Consider the following 17,435-nt stretch of genomic DNA (forward strand, 5'->3'; position numbering starts at 1 on the left):
GATTAGTAAGTATGCAGATGATACTAAGATAGGTGGCGTTGTGGATAATGAAGTAGGTTTTCAAAGCTTGCAGAGAGATTTAGGCCTGTTAGAAGAGTGGGCTGAACGATGGCAGGTGGAGTTTAATGCTGATAAATGTGAAGTGCTACATTTTGGTAGGAATAATCCAAATAGGACATACATGGTAAATGGTAGTGCATTGAAGAATGCAGTAGAACAGAATGATCTAGGAATAATGGTGCATAGTACCCTGAAGGTGGAATCTCATGTGGATAGGGTGGTGAAGAAAGCTTTTGGTATGCTGGCCTTTATAAATCAGAGCATTGAGTATAGGAGTTGGGATGTAATGTTAAAATTGTACAAGGCATTGATAAGGCTGAATTTGGAGTATTGTGTACAGTTCTGGTCACCGAATTATAGGAAAGATATCAATAAAATAGAGAGAGTACAGAGAAGATTTACTAGAATGTTACCTGGGTTTCAGTACCTAAGTTACAGGGAAAGGCTGAACAAGTTAGGTCTTTATTCTTTGGAATGTAGAAGGTTGAGGGGGGACTTGATAGAGGTATTTAAAATAATGAGGGGGATAGATCGAGTTGATGTGGATAGGCTGTTTCCATTGAGAGTAGGGGAGATTCAAACAAGAGGACATGAGTTGTGAGTTAGGGGGCAAAAGTTTAAGGGGAGCAAGAGGGAGAATTTCTTTACTCAGAGAGTGGTAGCTGTGTGGAATGAGCTTCCAGTAGAAGTGGTAGAGGCAGGTTCGGTATTGTCATTTAAAGTAAAATTTGTTAGGTATATGGACAGGAAAGGAATGGAGGGTTATGGGCTGAGTGGGGGCCATTAGTGAGTGTAAGCGTCAGCATGGACTAGAAGGGCTGAGATGGCCTGTTTCGGTGCTGTAATTGTTATATGGTTATAAAAATACACATACGAAATGCTGGAGGAACCCTTCTGAAGGGGCTTGGCCCGAAATGCCAACTGTACTTTTTTTCCAAAGATGCTGCCTGGCCTGCTGAGTTCCTCTAGCATTTTGTGTGTGTTGCTTGGATTTCCAACATCTGCAGATTTTCTCTTGTGTATGTAAAAAATAGTGAGGTTGCATTCATGAGTTCGTTGTCCATTTGGAAATCTGATGACAGAGGGTAAGGAGCTGTTCTGAAATGTTGAGTGGGTGTCTTCAGGGACATCTTCTTGTTGGTAGCAATGAGAAGGTGGCATGTCCTAGCTGATGGGGGTTTTTAATGATGGGTTCTACATTTTTAAGGCATCGCCTTTTGATGGCTCCTCAATGCCTGGGAAGCTAGTGCCCATGATGGAGCTGGCTGGGTTTACAAATTTCCAGTCCTGTGCAGTGGACTTTTCATACTACACAGTAAGGCAACCAGTTAGAATGCTCTCCACGATGATCTGCAGAAAGTTGAGTATGGTGACATACCAAATCTCTTCAAACTCCTAATGAAATATAGCCACTGTCATACATTCTTTGTATCAATATGTTAGGCCCAGGTTAGATCTTCAGGGATGTTGACACCCAAGAACTTGAAACTGCTCGACCCTTCCACTGCTGATTCCTTGATGAAGACTGGTGTGTGTTCCCTCAACTTCCTCTTCCTGAAGTCCACAATCAATTCCTTGGTCTTACTGACATTATGTGCTAGATTGTTGTAGCGACACTAATCAACCAGCTGATCTATCTTACCTTCTTGCTTGAGGAATTGAGATGGAGGCTGATCTCATCTCATACAGTAAGGATTTTGTTCCTTAGTTTTGAAGTAAGAATCACATATAATATGTTGAACTGTGTCAAGGGGTGATGGCAATAATAAGGATCTGGAAAGACTTGGAACCAGTGCATAATGTATATGAGCGGGGTATCAACTTCCAGATTTCCATATTTAACTGAATCTGAAATGACTGCTGATTTCACAGAAGTGATTACTGCCAATATTTCTCTTCAACAACCATAAATTTTAAGACATAAACCTGCATTGGTGCTGCCTGATCTATTGAATATAATTTTGTTTACTTTTCTTTCAAGTTTCCAGGATTTGCATTTAGTTTAACTTTCAGCCCTTAAAGTATGATTTCGTTTGAAAAGTTAGGAAGGCCTCAGAGCTCAGAGGAAAAGTAATATCTGATTGGTCATTCAGTAAGTGAAAATAGATATTCCAATATTGTAGTAATAATTTGTGACATTCTCTTCCATGACGGGAATTTTAATCCAATAAAGATTTATGGATATGTTTAAGTAACTTATTTATATACAGAACTTGGCCCAAGATACAGTTTACAGGAGTGCCCACTGTATAGAAAAATAGTTTTTTTTCTACAAAATCACGTTCAATTAGGGAGAATAAGAAACATTGAAGGATTTGGGGAAGCTGGACAAATGTTGATGTACTTTAGTCATCTGCTGCAGGATGACCTAAAATGGCACCCTCTAGTGGAGCAAACCCAACTTCTGCAGAAAAGAAATCTGATTTTCATTTCTCATGACTTTGCTCAACAATAAAATTGTAGACTTTGATGCAAAAGAGGCAATTCCATTTCATAGGCCTTTTTAAAAATGCATTGTTAGTTTCACTGCCTAGCTCTTTTCCTATAGCCTTCCAAATCTCTACTTTTAAGCCATTCAATTAGCTTTGGAAGTTTACATAAAATCTGTTTTTAGCTCCTCCACCTCCCACCATGCCCTTCATTTGGATGTGTTGTTAAGTTAGTAGATAACAAAGGTATTAGAAAATGTTCTAAAAAGTTATCATTAATAAATTATCTTTGAGTGTAGTCCATATCCCTATTTCATGAACATTCAATGAAGACACACGATGATGCTATCATGTCTATGCAGCTCCCCAATAAACAATTAAGTCTAACAATAGATAATTATTTATTTCTAAGCAGTAATTTCTATAGATGCCTTCTTGGCTTAGGATGCCTCAAACTACTCCACAACTTTATATTTAAAATGTTATTGATTCAGTGTGGGCAACAGCCGGTTTCCACGGAGGAAGTTCTCAAAAACAGCAATGTGAAAATGACCAAAAAATAATCAGTTTTAGTGATGAAGGTTTTTGTGCTGAAGCCTCTGAACCTGATGAAAGTGCTACCAATTGATCCACAATGCAAGTAGAAATGCAAAGGGCTATTCATTATGTTGGTTGTTTTATTGAGGCATATAGAAAAATATATAGTCCATAGAATGGAGGGTGGTTTCCACAATGCTTCTACCACTCTGCATTTTCTTGTGGACGTGGGCAAAACAGTTGCCATACCAAGATTCAGGATTGTTTAATGTAATTTCCAGTACATACGGGTAAAGGAGAACAAAATAATTGTTACTCCAGATATGATGCAGTATGAAAAACAACATAATAAAATAAAGAACACTAATTAAAAAAACTATAACAAGTAGACAGCTAAAATGCATAGATTGATTGTATGTCCATGAAGTGACATGAGGCACAGGACTATCTGTATATAAAGTGACTCTAATAGGAAATGATAAAGTAGTGATGGTGGGAGAGGTAAGTAACTGTTTTTGAGTCTGGTGGTCCTGACATGGTTGTTATGTAGCCTCCATCATTCCATCGTAATGGGAGTGGGACAAGCAGTCCATGAGTATGGTGGGTGGGATCCTCCATAATGTTACTGGCCCTTTCCAGGCACCTTTCTGTACATACGTCCTTGATGGTTGATGGTGGGTAGGCTGGTGCTGGTAATGGGTTGGGCAATTTTGATTATCTGCTGTCGAGTTTTCCTGTCCACCACAGTACAGTTTCCATACCATGCATGTTAGGATGCTCTCTACTTCGCATGCATAGGATGTGAGTACTGGTATGCATTATCCATCTCTCCTCAGTTTCTAGAGAAAGTAGGGGCATTGGTTTGCTTTGTTGATTGGGTAGGATGTGCTTTGGAACCATGAAAGGTTGTGCAATATGTGCACTCCCAGGAGAATGAAACTGCTCACAGTTTGTGCCATGATGTACTGAGGGGTGTGAGGGGTGCATGTTCTCCTGAAGTCAATAACCACCCACCACCCAACCAGGGATAGGGTTCCTCTTGTCCTCACCAACAACCCCACCAGCCTCCCAGTCCAGCACATAATTCTCCATAATTTCCACCATCTCCAGCGGGATCCCACCACCAAGCATGTCTTTCCCTCTGCCTGACTTTCTGCTTTCTGCAAGGATTGCTCCTTATGTGATTGCAATGTCCATTCGTCCCTCCCCACTGATCTCCCTCCTGGCACTTATCCTTGCAAGCAGAACAAATGCTACACCTGCCCTTACACCTCCTCCCTTACTACCATTCATGACAATTCACCTGTGAGTCTGTCGGGGTCATCTACTGTACCCGGTGTGGCCTTCTGTATATTGGTGAGACCAGTGCAGATTAGGAGACCGCTTCACTGAGCACCTCAACTCCGTCTACCAGTAAAAGCAGGATCTCCCAGTGGCCACCCATTTTAATTCCACTTCTCATTCCCATTCTGACACGTCAATCCATGACCTCCTCTACTGAGGCCACACTCAGGTTGGAGGAGCAACACCTTATATTCCATCTGGGTAGCCTCCAACCTGATGGCATGAACATCAATTTCTTGAACTTCGGTAATGCCACCCCCCCCCCACTCCTTCACTATTCCCCATTCCCATTTCCCTCTCCCTTTTCCTCGTGTTTTCCTTCTCTCTTTATCTCCTTACCAGCCTATCTCCTTCCTCCTTCTGTTGCTTCTCCTTTTCTTTCTTCTATTGCCTTCCATCTTCTCCTAACTAGTTCTGTCTTATCCAGCCCTATATCTCTTTTAACAACTTCTCAGCTCTTTACTTCACCCCTTCCCCCCTCCCAGTTTTACCTATCACCTTGTGGTTCTTCCTCCTCTCCCTGCACTTCCGTACTCTGACATCTTCTTTTCCAGTCCTGGTTCCAACCTTGGCTCGAAACATCGACTCTACACTGATGCTGCCTGGCCTGCTGAGTCCCTCCAGCATCTGTGGATTTTCTTTTGTTTAACCATTTCCTTTGTCTTCTTGACATTGAGGAAGAGGTTATTCATTTGGCCCCAAGCCTTGAACTCTTCCACTTGTGCTCTGTAGGCCAACTCTTCCATGCTGCATCCTGATCAGATGCTTTCTATGGAGCATTGATAAAGCTGGTGAGGATAAAAGGGGACATGCAAAATTTCTTTAGTCTCTTAAAGAATTAGAGGTGCTGATTTTTTTTGGCTGTGGTATCTGCATGGTTGAGCCAGGACAAGCTATTGGTGACATTCAGTCCTAGGAACTGGAGGTTTCAACCTAACCAGCTCTTTTGTTTAGATGACATTGAGGGAAAAGTTGTTGACACCACGTCACTAGGCTCTATATTTCCTTTCTGATTGTTATCTGAGATATGACCCAGTATAATGGTGTCATCTGCAAACTTGTAGATGGAGTTGGAACAGAATTTGGCCTTACAGTCAAGAGTGTATAGGGGCTGAGGATTCAGCTTTGTGGGACATCAGTGTTGAGGTTAGTGGTGGCAGAAGTGTTGCTACCTATTCTTCCTGATTGCAGTATATTGGTCAGGAAGTCAAGGGTGCAGTTGAAAAGGGAAGTATTGAGTTCTATGTCTCGCAGTTTGGACATGAGTTTGCTAGCAATTAGTTTTGAAGGCAGAGAGGTGCCCTGGTCAACCTCTTGGTGGTGGATGCAAGATCCAAGGGACAGTAGTCAATGAGGAACGTGGCCTTACTTTTCTCGTGTACCAGGATGATAGTGGTCTTCTTCAAGCAGGTTGGAATCTTAAATTGAAATAGGAAGGAAAATTGTGAAGTCAGTAGTTTAATGGGGCTGAATTCAAAAAGACTAACAGGTAGGTCTTAATCACATATATACTGACTGTTGAATAGAAGTTATGATGAATAGACTCTTTCAGCGATTCAACCAATGGTACCTGTCCTGTATTGCAAAAATAGGCCCCTTGCAATATGTTTCATTTATTAATCCATTGGATATGGTCCTTAATAACTGCCTTTTGAATCAAGGGCTTGCTAGGCTAATTCAGGAGTCAGTAATGAATCAACATCCTTTATGCGTCTGGAATTGTGTACGAGCCACAGGAGGTCAGGTCAGCAGATTTCCGTTGTGAAGGAGAATATCTAACCAGGTATGTTTCACAACAGCCCTTTAATTTCATTGGCTCCATTATTAATAATAACTTTTCATTGGTTGAATTTAAGTCCTGCCTCTTCCATAGTGCGGTGAAGTCTGGGTCAGTAATGCTGTGTATGCCAGCTGGGAATCTTAACCTCTACAGTATATCACCGTAACTTTGAGTGACTAGAAAGTAATGAAGGGAGAGAACGTGAAAACTGTGGGTGAATAGAGCCTTGAAGCTCATGGATCCAGTTCAATCCTGACCTTTGGAGCTGTGCATCCAGAGTTAGTTTTGGTTGGGTGTTCTGGTAGAACCCAGGCAGAGTTGAATATAGGAGGAAAATGGGTTAATGCAGGATTAGTGTAAATGGTCAGATGATAGTTACATGGTTAGTGTATATAGGCATGGACCTGTTGAGCTAAAGGCCTGTTTCCATGCTGTATACTGTACTTACATGCCAAAATTCTGTGGATTATCTTTGCAAGATGGGGTTGATAGGAGGGTGAAAATCTAGAGTGTTTTCTGTAGACTGGTTAGATTTGATGACGAAATGTAAATGAATAGTTCACCGGTGCCTATAAGTTGGATATAATTACAAAGGTTGGGATTTTAACAAGGAAGTAACCATATTAGGTCTAAAAAAAAGATTAAAAGTTTTTGGTTGGAAATCCTAACTATCTCATTTTGATTCAATGTTACTATTCATTTTTTTGAAGCCTGTGAGGTGCTATTCTTTGTCTCCATAGTACTTTGGGATTGTGGTACTGTCGGAGTGTCACCCTTCAAATGACACCTTAGGACAACCCACTCAGTAGGCGTAGGTGTCAGGATGAGGTGAAGCAGCCATAGGACTCTTAATTATCGTAACTAAAGGAGCAGTTTAGTGAAATATAAAGGCAATCTCAACCTGTGTGTAGAAGGCATTCTAGTGGCAGCAGTTAAATAAATGTAAGAGGTCGCATTTGAGATCCTTGACTACATAATATGTTGTAGTACTGCATATTGTTGCATTAGTTAAAGCACAATCCATTTGCCAGATTTATTCAGCATGACATAAAACAAGCTGCTTTGCCATGAATCACCACAACAGGGTCTGATTGGCAAATTGATATGTAATTAATGATTTTGCTCATCTTATTGGCAACTTTTGTGATAATTAAACTACTTCTAACTCCATTGACATTTACACGTCATATAGCACAAGAGAAAAGAAGAACAACAGCATACTGCGTTGTTCTTACAGTGCCAATAGATTCATCCTTGGGGATTTTTTTTTTTGAAAACTTTTTTTATTGCGTTTTTAGGTGATTACAGAGTAAAGTGGAAAAAAAATGTATATAACCCTTCCCCCCCTCCCATCTAACTTCCCTATAGAAAAAAAGAGAGAAAGAAAGAAAGAGTGCCTGGTTGTTGGAAGATCCCCACATGCTCCATGGAGTTCGTAATAACTATAGTATATATATTTATTTCTTTCCCCAAGTAACCAATTGTTTCATCTTCAGAGCACCTATATATTTAGTCCTGTCTTTTGTAAATAAGGGCACCAAATTTTCAGAAATGTTTCATATTTATCTCTTAAATTATAAATATTTTTTTCTAATGGAATACAGCCATAAATTTCTTTCTTCCAACAATCTATAATTAAATATGTATCCGATTTCCAAGTAACTGCAATAGCCTTTTTAGCTACTGCCAGTGCAATTTTTATGAATTCTTTCTGATATTTATTTAGTTTGGGTTTCGGTTTTATCCCTTCAATATCACCTAGTAAGAGTAATATTGGGTTATGAGGAAGTTGTGTTCCTGTAATTTGTTCCAGTAAAAGTCTTAAATTTGTCCAAAAAGGTTGAATTTTAGAACAAGACCATGTAGAATGTAAAAAAGTACCAGTTTCTTGGTTACATCGGAAACACTGATCAGATAAATTTGGATTTAATTTATTTATTTTTTGTGGTGTAATATATAATTGATGTAGAAAATTATATTGCACTAATCTTAACCGAACATTTATTGTATTTGTCATACTATCAAGACATAGTCTTGACCAATTTGTTTCTTCAATTTTAATATTCAAATCACTTTCCCATTTTTGTCTTGACTTATGGACTCCTTGTTTAATTGCCTGTTTTTGAATCAAATTATACAGACAAGATATAATTTTTTAATTTTTCCTTTTTGAATTAAAATTTCTATTTCATTAGATTTTGGCAATAGCATTGTTTGACCTAATTTTTCTCTTAAATAAGCCCTTAGTTGAAAGTAACAAAATAAAGTGTTATTTGATACTTTATATTTATTCTTTAATTGATCAAATGACATTAATATACCTCCTTCAAAACAATCTCCTATATATCTAATCCCTTTTTGAAACCAATTATATAAAAGTTGATTGTCCATTGTAAAAGGAATAAGTCTATTTTGAATTAAAGATCTCTTTGCTAATAAAGATTTTTTTGTCTCATCAACATTTATCTTATTCCATAAATCAATCAAATGTTTTAATATAGGAGATTCTTTCTTTTCCCGTATCCATTTAGATTCCCATTTATATATAAAATCATCTGGTACATTTTCTCCTATTTTATCTAGTTCTATTCTAATCCATGCCGGTTTATCTTTTTCGAAAAAAGATGCAATAAATCTAAGTTGATTTGCTTTATAATAATTCTTAAAATTTGGAAGTTGTAACCCTCCTAGATCAAATTTCCATGTCAATTTTTCCAACGATATTCTTGACATCTTACCTTTCCAGAGAAACTTCCTCACATATTTGTTTAACTCTTGAAAAAACTTCTGGGGTAATTGTATTGGTAATGATTGAAATAAATATTGTAGTCTAGGGAATATATTCATTTTTATAGTATTTACTCTACCTACTAATGTTATTGGTAATGCCATCCATTTATCAAGATCTTCCTGAATTTTTTTCAAAAGTGGTAAGTAATTTAATTTGTATAAGTTATCTTATACCTAAATATTTTATACCATTTGCCGGCCACCTAAATTGAGTTATTAATCGACATTGACTATCGTCTCCATTAGTAAGAGGTAAAATTTCACTTTTATCCCAATTTATTTTATAACCTGATATTTTCCTATATTCTTCTAATGTATAAGATAATTTGCGTAATGAATGTAATGGATCTGTTAAATAAAGTAGAACATCATCAGCAAATAAGTTAATCTTGTATTCTTCCTGATTAACTCTGAAACCCTTAATATTTGGGTCCATTCTAATTAATTCAGCTAATGGCTCTGTTGCCAACACAAACAAAGCAGGTGATAATGGACAACCTTGCCTAGTTGATCTTGTTAACTGAAATGATGTTGAAATTTGACCATTTGTCACTACTTTAGCTTTGGAATTCGTATTTAAAGTTTTAATCCATTTTATAAATGATGTTCCTAATCCATATTTTTCCAATACCTTAAATAAAAAATCCCATTCCAATCTATCAAATGCTTTTTCTGCATCTAAAGCAACTGCCACATTTGTTTCCTCCCTCTTTTACGCTAAATGGATTATACTAAATAACCGGGTTACGTTATCTGCCGATTGTCTATTTTTAATAAATCCTGTTTGATCCATATGCACTAATTTTGGTAAGCATTTAGATAATCTATTAGATAAGATTTTTGCTATTATTTTGTAATCAGTGTTTAAAAAAGAAATAGGTCTATATGATGCTGGTTTTAAAAGGTCTCTCTTTTTTTGGCAATACTATTAAAATAGCTGTTGAAAAAGATTCTGGAAGTTTATGTGTTCTTTCCACTTGATGTATTAACTCCATAAACGGAGGAATTAATAAATCTTTAAACTTTTTATAAAATTCAGGAGGAAAACCATCTTCTCCTGGAGATTTATTACTTTGAAGTGATCCCAGAGCTTCTTCAACCTCCTTCAATGTAAAAGGCATACCTAATCCCTTCTGTTCTTCCGTATTTAATTTTGGAAGAGTTATTTGTGATAAAAAATCTTTCTATCTTGACGTCATCATTTTTTGATTCTGATTTATACAACTTAGAATAAAAATTCTTAAAAGCTTCATTAATTTCTAGAGCTTATAAGTAATTTTATTTACTTTTGTTCGAATTGCATTTATTGTTTTAGAAGTCTGATCTGTTTCATAATTTTAGTTCTCATAATTGCTTTTTCTGTTCGATATGTCTGGAGTGTATTATATTTTAACTTATTAATAAGTTGGCTTTGTTTTTCTTCTGTCATATTTCTTTGAGATTCTTTTTCTAATTTTATAATCTCTTTTTCCAATTGATCTATTTCTATCATATATTCCTTCTTAATTTTAGAAGTATAACTTATTATCTGACCTCTCAAATATGCCTTCATTGCTTCCCACAATATAAATTTATCATCAACTGAATGTAAATTTGTATCTAAAAAGAACTGAATCTGCTTTTTCATAAAATCACAAAAATCTTGACGTTTTAGTTGAATTGAATTAAATCTCCATCTATAAATTGATTCCTCTTTATCTATCATTATCATTGTCATTATTAAAGGAGAGTGATCAGACAATATTCTTGCTTTATATTCCATATTTTTCACTCTATCTTAAATATTCGTTGATAATAGGAAAAAAATCTATCCTTGAGTATGTTTTATGTCTATTTGGATAAAATGAATAATCTCTTGGATTGATTCTTCTCCATATATCAATCAAATTTAAGTCTTTCATCAATGATAGAGTTAATTTTACTACTTTTGATTTTGTAACAGCCTTTGTTGATCTATCTAAAACTGGATCTAGACAAAAATTAAAATCTCCACCTATTAATATTTTATCATGTGTGTTAGCCAAATTCAAAAAGACCTCCTGTATAAATTTTACATCATTTTCATTTGGTGCATAAATATTCATAAGAGTCCATAGTTCTGAAAAAATTTGACAATGTATAATTAAATATCTTCATGCTGAGTCAATTATTACATTTTGTATTTTAATTGGTAAATTTTTATTAACCAAAATTGCAACTCCTCTCGCCTTTGAGTTAAATGAAGCTGCAATAACATTTCCAACCCAGTCTCTTTTTAATTTCTGATGTTCTATGTCCATTAAATGAGTTTCTTGTAAGAAAGCTATATCTATTTTCATTTTTTTAATATATGTTAAAATTCTTTTTCTTTTTACCGGTCCATTAAGCCCATTAACATTAAAACTTTAAAAATTCAATAAATTAGTCATTGCTTTTAATTATGTTACTCCAATCTATAATAATGCCTTATCTTTCAACTTTCGTGGTATCCTGGAAAATCTTTTTAGAAGTCTCCATGTTGCTATGTGTGTCCCCACCAATCATCCAGGCAAAAGAATAGAAGAAAAAGTATAAAGAAAAAAACAAAATAACCCCCTTACTAATGTTGTGAAAGAAAAAAAACACATTACCCCCCTCTATTGTACGGGTCATGGCAATCGCCATGATTACGCACGTGAATCCCGTAGTAACCGATTCAAAGCTCCCCAGCCCCCCCCCGCAACATTAAAAAGTATATATATATATGAAAAAAAATACTATTCTCAATTAATATTTCTAAAATTTTACTTTTCTCCCTTGTATCGTCCTTAAGTGGCCATCAGTTCCATTCGCTATCTCTGTCTTCGTCTTTAACCATTACGTTTAGAAGTCTCTACGTTTAATTAGTGGATAGATGGAAGTTTTTGTGCGAACACCTCCGCATCTCGATAATCGGAAAAAAATCTTTTTCCCTCCTCCAAAAAAATTATCAGTGTTGCTGGGTAACGCATTAAAAATTTATAACCTTTTTCCCATAAGACTTTTTTAGCTGAATTAAATTCTTTCTTTCTCTTCAAAAGGTTATAACTTATATCAGGATAAAAAAGAACTGGTTTCTCTGCTATCATCAATGGACCCTTTCTTCTTTTGGCACCTTGGGCAGCTACCCTCAGAATCTTTTCTTTATCCTGGTATCTTCAACATCTTATTAAAATTGATCGCGGATTTTGATCATCTTGAGATCTTGGCCTGAAGGCTCTGTGCACCCTTTCAATCTCAATTGAAGTTTCTTCTCCCATTTCCAATTTTTCAGGGATCCATTTTTGAAAAAAAATTATTGGGTCTTCTCCTTCAGTATCTTCTTTAAGTCCAACAATTTTAATATTATTGCGTCTACTAAAATTTTCAAGCTTATCAATTTTTTCCACGAGTTGTTTTCTTTCTGATGTCCAGGCATTATTATCATCTTCCATTTTCTTCATTCTTCCACCCATATCTTTATCTGTAATTTTCTTTTCCATTTTTTCCTGTTTCTTTGTCATTTTATCAAACATAGTCTCCATATTTATCATTTTTTCTTTAATTACTTTTTGGTTACTTTTAATTACTTTTAATGCATTTAATTTTTCTAATTTATGCATTATTTGCCTCAAAGTCTTTTTTGTATTTTCAGAGGAACTTTCATCTCCATCTTCGTCTAATTTTTCCAGAGAATCTGACTCTCTCTCAGATTCACTTTCAGTTTCAGTCGCAGCTGAGATTTGTAGTTCTGGTTGCTCTCGTTTGCGCATGCTCGTTCCTTTACGCTTACGCAGTTCTCGTTGATCTTTTCCTTTAGAAATGGCCGATGCTGCCGCAGTTTCCTGTTCTGTTTCGCCGGTGATGTATTGTACCTAAGTCCGCGGTTCTTCGGTAGAAGTAGGCCTTGATTCTGTTCCAACTTGAGCTGTCTTCGCGGTAGTAGTTTCCTTCATCCTCTGTTTATGAGGCATAGCTTAAAACAATCCGGAGTAGTTTATAAGTAACCTTAAGCAAGTATTGACTAACTTTTCTTCACTTAAGCATTAATTTATTGATTTTTTTAATGGGAGGGCTGGGTTCCAGCGTCTCGATCCTACGTCATCACGTGACGTCCCCCCCACCCCCCATCCTTGGGGATTGAAATAGTATGCAAAACAAAAAGTGTCTTCACCTCAGCAAGGAACGAATGTGAGGTGCTGACATAAATATGAACGTAGGAACAATGATATACTACAAATGACTGGTTTTAAATTCAGAACCTTGTGTGAAGGAAAAAGCAATTATAATATAGTTCAGCAGCAAAAGTGATAAAAAAAACAAATTTTTGTATTTAAAGAGTTCTTCATAATCTAGGAATAACATTACTAAAAGGAAACCACATTTATCACATAGGCAGAATTTTCACACAAATTTTGAACATCAGCAAATTGTTAATAAAAGTGTTCTGGAAATGGGAATAAGTGACAATATTGCCAATAGCTGTCTTTTGTATATGGCGCTGACATTTGGCATCTCTGCTAAGTATGGTTTTCAGTGAACAGTTTTAAAATGATAAAGGTGTGATTGAGAGCAAAGGATTGAAACTATAAGGACTCATTGCTTTGTGTTGAGAATAATTCATTTTTGCAAATTTGATTGATGGATTCAAGCAACAGACAGATGCTATGGAACAGAAATTGATTTAATGGTTGCCACAAAGACACAAATATTGTATGTTGAGAAGTAATGTATTTGTATGAATATTCAACCATGTCTAAATTCTGACTGCAATCATTCAATGTTTTTGCCTCGAACAAATTTACATGTTCAGCTTCAGTGACCTTCCTCAGTAAGTTAACCTTTAATTCTATGATGAATGAAAATACTATGCAAACTTTAGCTTCTTGCTCTTAATTTACCTTTTTTCTGCTAAATTTGCCCAGTTTTCTTGTGCGATCTACCCATTTGGGTAACAAATTCACCATTTCAGAATTCACATAGCCAGAAGATTTGAGTAATGGAATTAAAATCACAGTTTCAGGAATTATACAAGAACAATAAATAAATAAACAAGTGAAATGTGAATGAAGCAATAAATGTTAATTTTTGTCAAAATTCATTATAGGAAATCACATTATGGACCATTTTTAAGGAAGGCAACCCCTCTGTAATGTGGGAGTATGCTGTATTTGTTTAATCCAAAATGCCTACTAGGTTCTTTAAGTTAAATAAACTTACTGCAATTCCGTTTCTGCCATGCTCACCAGGTTCACCCTGAAATAAAAAAGATCATCATAAATTCATGTCCAATGTAGACTCAGGCTCTAGAAATAAATAAGTTACATAAAATGGATAAAAGCTAATTGACAGAACATTTTATATCTGTTTTTTATTTTGATGAAAGTCAATAGAATTGGGAGGGCTATAAAATAGATTCACCATTACTTACTTAACGGCAATGGTGTAAAACACCCCATGGTTACATTTTCCAGATCTCTATTTGACCCAAAATCGAACTGTATATCTGGATCTGAATTTACAGTTTAAATGCTGTAAACTCTCCCCTCTTTGGCTTTCGTTGTATTTCGTAGCTTATTGTTCAATGTCTTTTGCAGAGATGAGTAACAGATTTCTTTTGAATTTCATAAAGTTCCTCCATGTTAGAATTTTGGAACTGGTTGCTGTACTTTGGAAGAGAGTTTCAATCTCAATAATTTTTGAACTTTGTAATTTTTATCAAACCAGTCCCAGCCCCAGTACATCTCTAATCTTTTACAGAGTGATCTTTTATTCTGTTCCAAAATAAATACATAGATACAGCTTCATTAACAAATCTCTATCTAGAGCCACTGTTTCTAGTGGTTGCCAAATGGTGAGCTTTGACAGGCTATTGAACTATGAAAGGCATCATAACTAAACATAGTCCATAAATAGAACAGGTGGCATGTCCTGCTTATGTGCCAGGAGCACAACTACAAAAAAAACTAATGTACTTGACACATGATGTTTTCAATAGTTTTTCAACCAGCAGTTGGTCTTTCTACCTCTTGAGTCCATTTTTGATCAGTGTCTTGATTACACCAATTGTTCCATATTCTTTGCTAATTTCACAAAAATAAACTCTTAAATCTAGTCTTGAAAATTTAATTTGCAACCCCCAACCCCCCAATTGTCCAGAGCATTTTGCAGGGATGAGTAACAAATTTCTAATTCCTGAATAGGTTAAAGTTCAGAAAGTAGAAATTAACTTTAAATTGTATTTTAATTTAATTTATTGATATCAAAGTCCTTCAGGATTGTAGTGTATGCATGGGTGTTCCTGTAAGAATTGAATGTAGCATATTGTATGGCCTTTAATACACCATGTACTCATCACCATTGTTAATTGAGATTTGTTGTTAGCTTTACCTGTTATTTACTTAATAAGCAGCTAACCTTACCAAAACTGCATCATATTTAGAATATTACTGTTTGAGGGAGCGATAGAAAGATAATCAAGAAAGGACGTCTCTTTCTCAGTGTAGTAACAATGGCAGTCAGTGGATGGGGTAGATATGGAAATAAGTTTGACAAAGGAATACTTTCAGCTGTTTACCCTGTATGTGCAATGAAAAGGAACGTTCTTGCAGATGATTGATATTATCATGATTCTGGGAGAGGATATGGAAGAAAACAAGTCAGCACATGTGTAAGTACAAAATTCAAAGTAAATTTATTTTAGAAGTATGTGTATTTTACAATATGTTACCTTGAGACTCATTTTCTTGTAGACATTTACAGGAAAGGGAAGTTTTGACTGGCATCATGGTTGATGCAGACTTTGTGGGTCCAAGAGTTGTTGCTGTGCTATGTGAATATGGGCCTATGACACTCTGCTAAGCACCAAGTCCCAGTAACAATAAACGGTAATGAGCAATCATAATAGATAATAGTAATAGATCATCGGTGAAAGCTGCAGAAAGTTGCCAACTCAGCCATCTCCATCATTGGACGGGACATCAAATAAGCGGCATAGGAGACCCAATACCAATGGCAGACAGTTGGAAGACGAAGAGCTGCTAGATTGGAAAATTTAATGGTTAAAAAGCAGCTGTAAAGTTGCTGAGATCTGAGATTCAGCTCACCACTAAATTGATCTATTTAATTGATTGAGTTGAAAGCTGTGGTGGAAAGAGAATGTACCTTAAAAAATTTCTTGTACCCTGGTATGAATTTCATTACACTGTTGTATCAGCCATTGTTATTGAGAACTGGTGACACAGGAGACTGTAGATGCTGGAAATTTGGCGTCCTGCTGCAGGGTTTCTACCTGAAACATCAACAATTCTTGAGTCCACTCACAAATGCTGCTTGACCACTGAGTTCTTCCAGGAGATTATTAATTGTTATAGAGAGCTGTTTGTGTCAAGGACGTATTGGAAGCAGCACTTCCTCTGATAGTTGCCTTAGTAAGCAGCAACATCATACAGACTATAGATCACAATGTTTCTAACACTGCTCTCATATAGATAGGCATTGTTACCATAGAAACATTCCATTGAAGTTACTTGAGTTACAGTATAAAGCAGGAGAATATTGTATGATTGGAAAATACACAGATATGTTCAGAAGTGATGTAAGAAAGCAATTCTTCAAAGACTGGTGAAAATTAGAATCTCCCTCCCTCAAAAGTTTAGCTCATCTTTTTCAATATCTCAGAAATATTTGAGAAATATTTTAAATATATTACTTGATTAAGTGTTCTTTGTTTACTGAATTCGAGTTATATGTAAGAGGTATGTTACAATACCATCACATCAAATGTGAGCAAGTCACTTAAAAGAAAGGGAAAGAAAAACTAAGTGTGCAAATATCCCAATTCCTGTGATATTCTTTCAATTGGTTTCTGGAAAGATAGTTTTAAAATGAACCTAAGACAAATACCCACCTGTTGACTCACAGCACGTCTTTCTTCAGAATGGTAGAGAGATGGCAGAAAATAGACAAAATTAACAAGCAATGACAAAGTTTCTGAGTGTAGTGGGTTGAGAAACATACTGTGTGCTTAGAAGTTGACTGCTTCAAACAAGCCAGCTGAAATGTGCTTTGCTAATATCGTAAATGTAATGCAGAAACATTTAGAATCAAAACCCTAGCTGATTGCAGAATACGTAAGGTTTCATAACAAAGTGGAGTTCATTGCAACGTACGTGGCTGAACTGAAGAAATTATCCAGACATTGTTAGTTCAGTGATGGGTTTAATGACACACTGAGAGATTGTTTATTTTGTGGGATCTTACAAGAAAGCATTCAAAAACAGTTCCTAACTCAAGCACAGCTCATAATTAAAAGTAGTTGAAATCACTATATCAGTGAGTTGCAGTCAGAAATGAAAGTGAGCGTGAACGAAATTGCAATGTCTAAATAGAAACCAAACTGGTTGAACAAATTGTGCTATCGTTGCGGCAGGGTCTCACATACACTAGAACAATGCACGTTTAAAGGTGAAACTTGCAGAAAATGCCACAAAGTACGACACATACAGAGAGTATGCCGG

General features: G+C 36.0%; 1 protein-coding gene and 1 long non-coding RNA gene across 3 annotated transcripts in view; one reads left to right on the plus strand and one right to left on the minus strand.

Moving 5' to 3' along the window:
• The window catches only part of LOC132403616 (uncharacterized), a 331,526-nt gene that overhangs the window by 165,631 nt on the left and 148,460 nt on the right, over positions 1-17,435 (plus strand). The window lies entirely within an intron of this gene.
• The window catches only part of LOC132403613 (collagen alpha-1(VII) chain-like), a 414,548-nt gene that overhangs the window by 106,049 nt on the left and 291,064 nt on the right, over positions 1-17,435 (minus strand). The window contains exon 84 of the mRNA XM_059987065.1: positions 14,137-14,172. Within this exon, the coding sequence (XP_059843048.1) occupies positions 14,137-14,172 (36 nt within the window). The remainder of the gene's footprint in view (positions 1-14,136; positions 14,173-17,435) is intronic.

This window comes from Hypanus sabinus, chromosome 13 (genome assembly GCF_030144855.1).
Source record: "Hypanus sabinus isolate sHypSab1 chromosome 13, sHypSab1.hap1, whole genome shotgun sequence".
Classification (NCBI taxonomy): domain Eukaryota; kingdom Metazoa; phylum Chordata; class Chondrichthyes; order Myliobatiformes; family Dasyatidae; genus Hypanus; species Hypanus sabinus.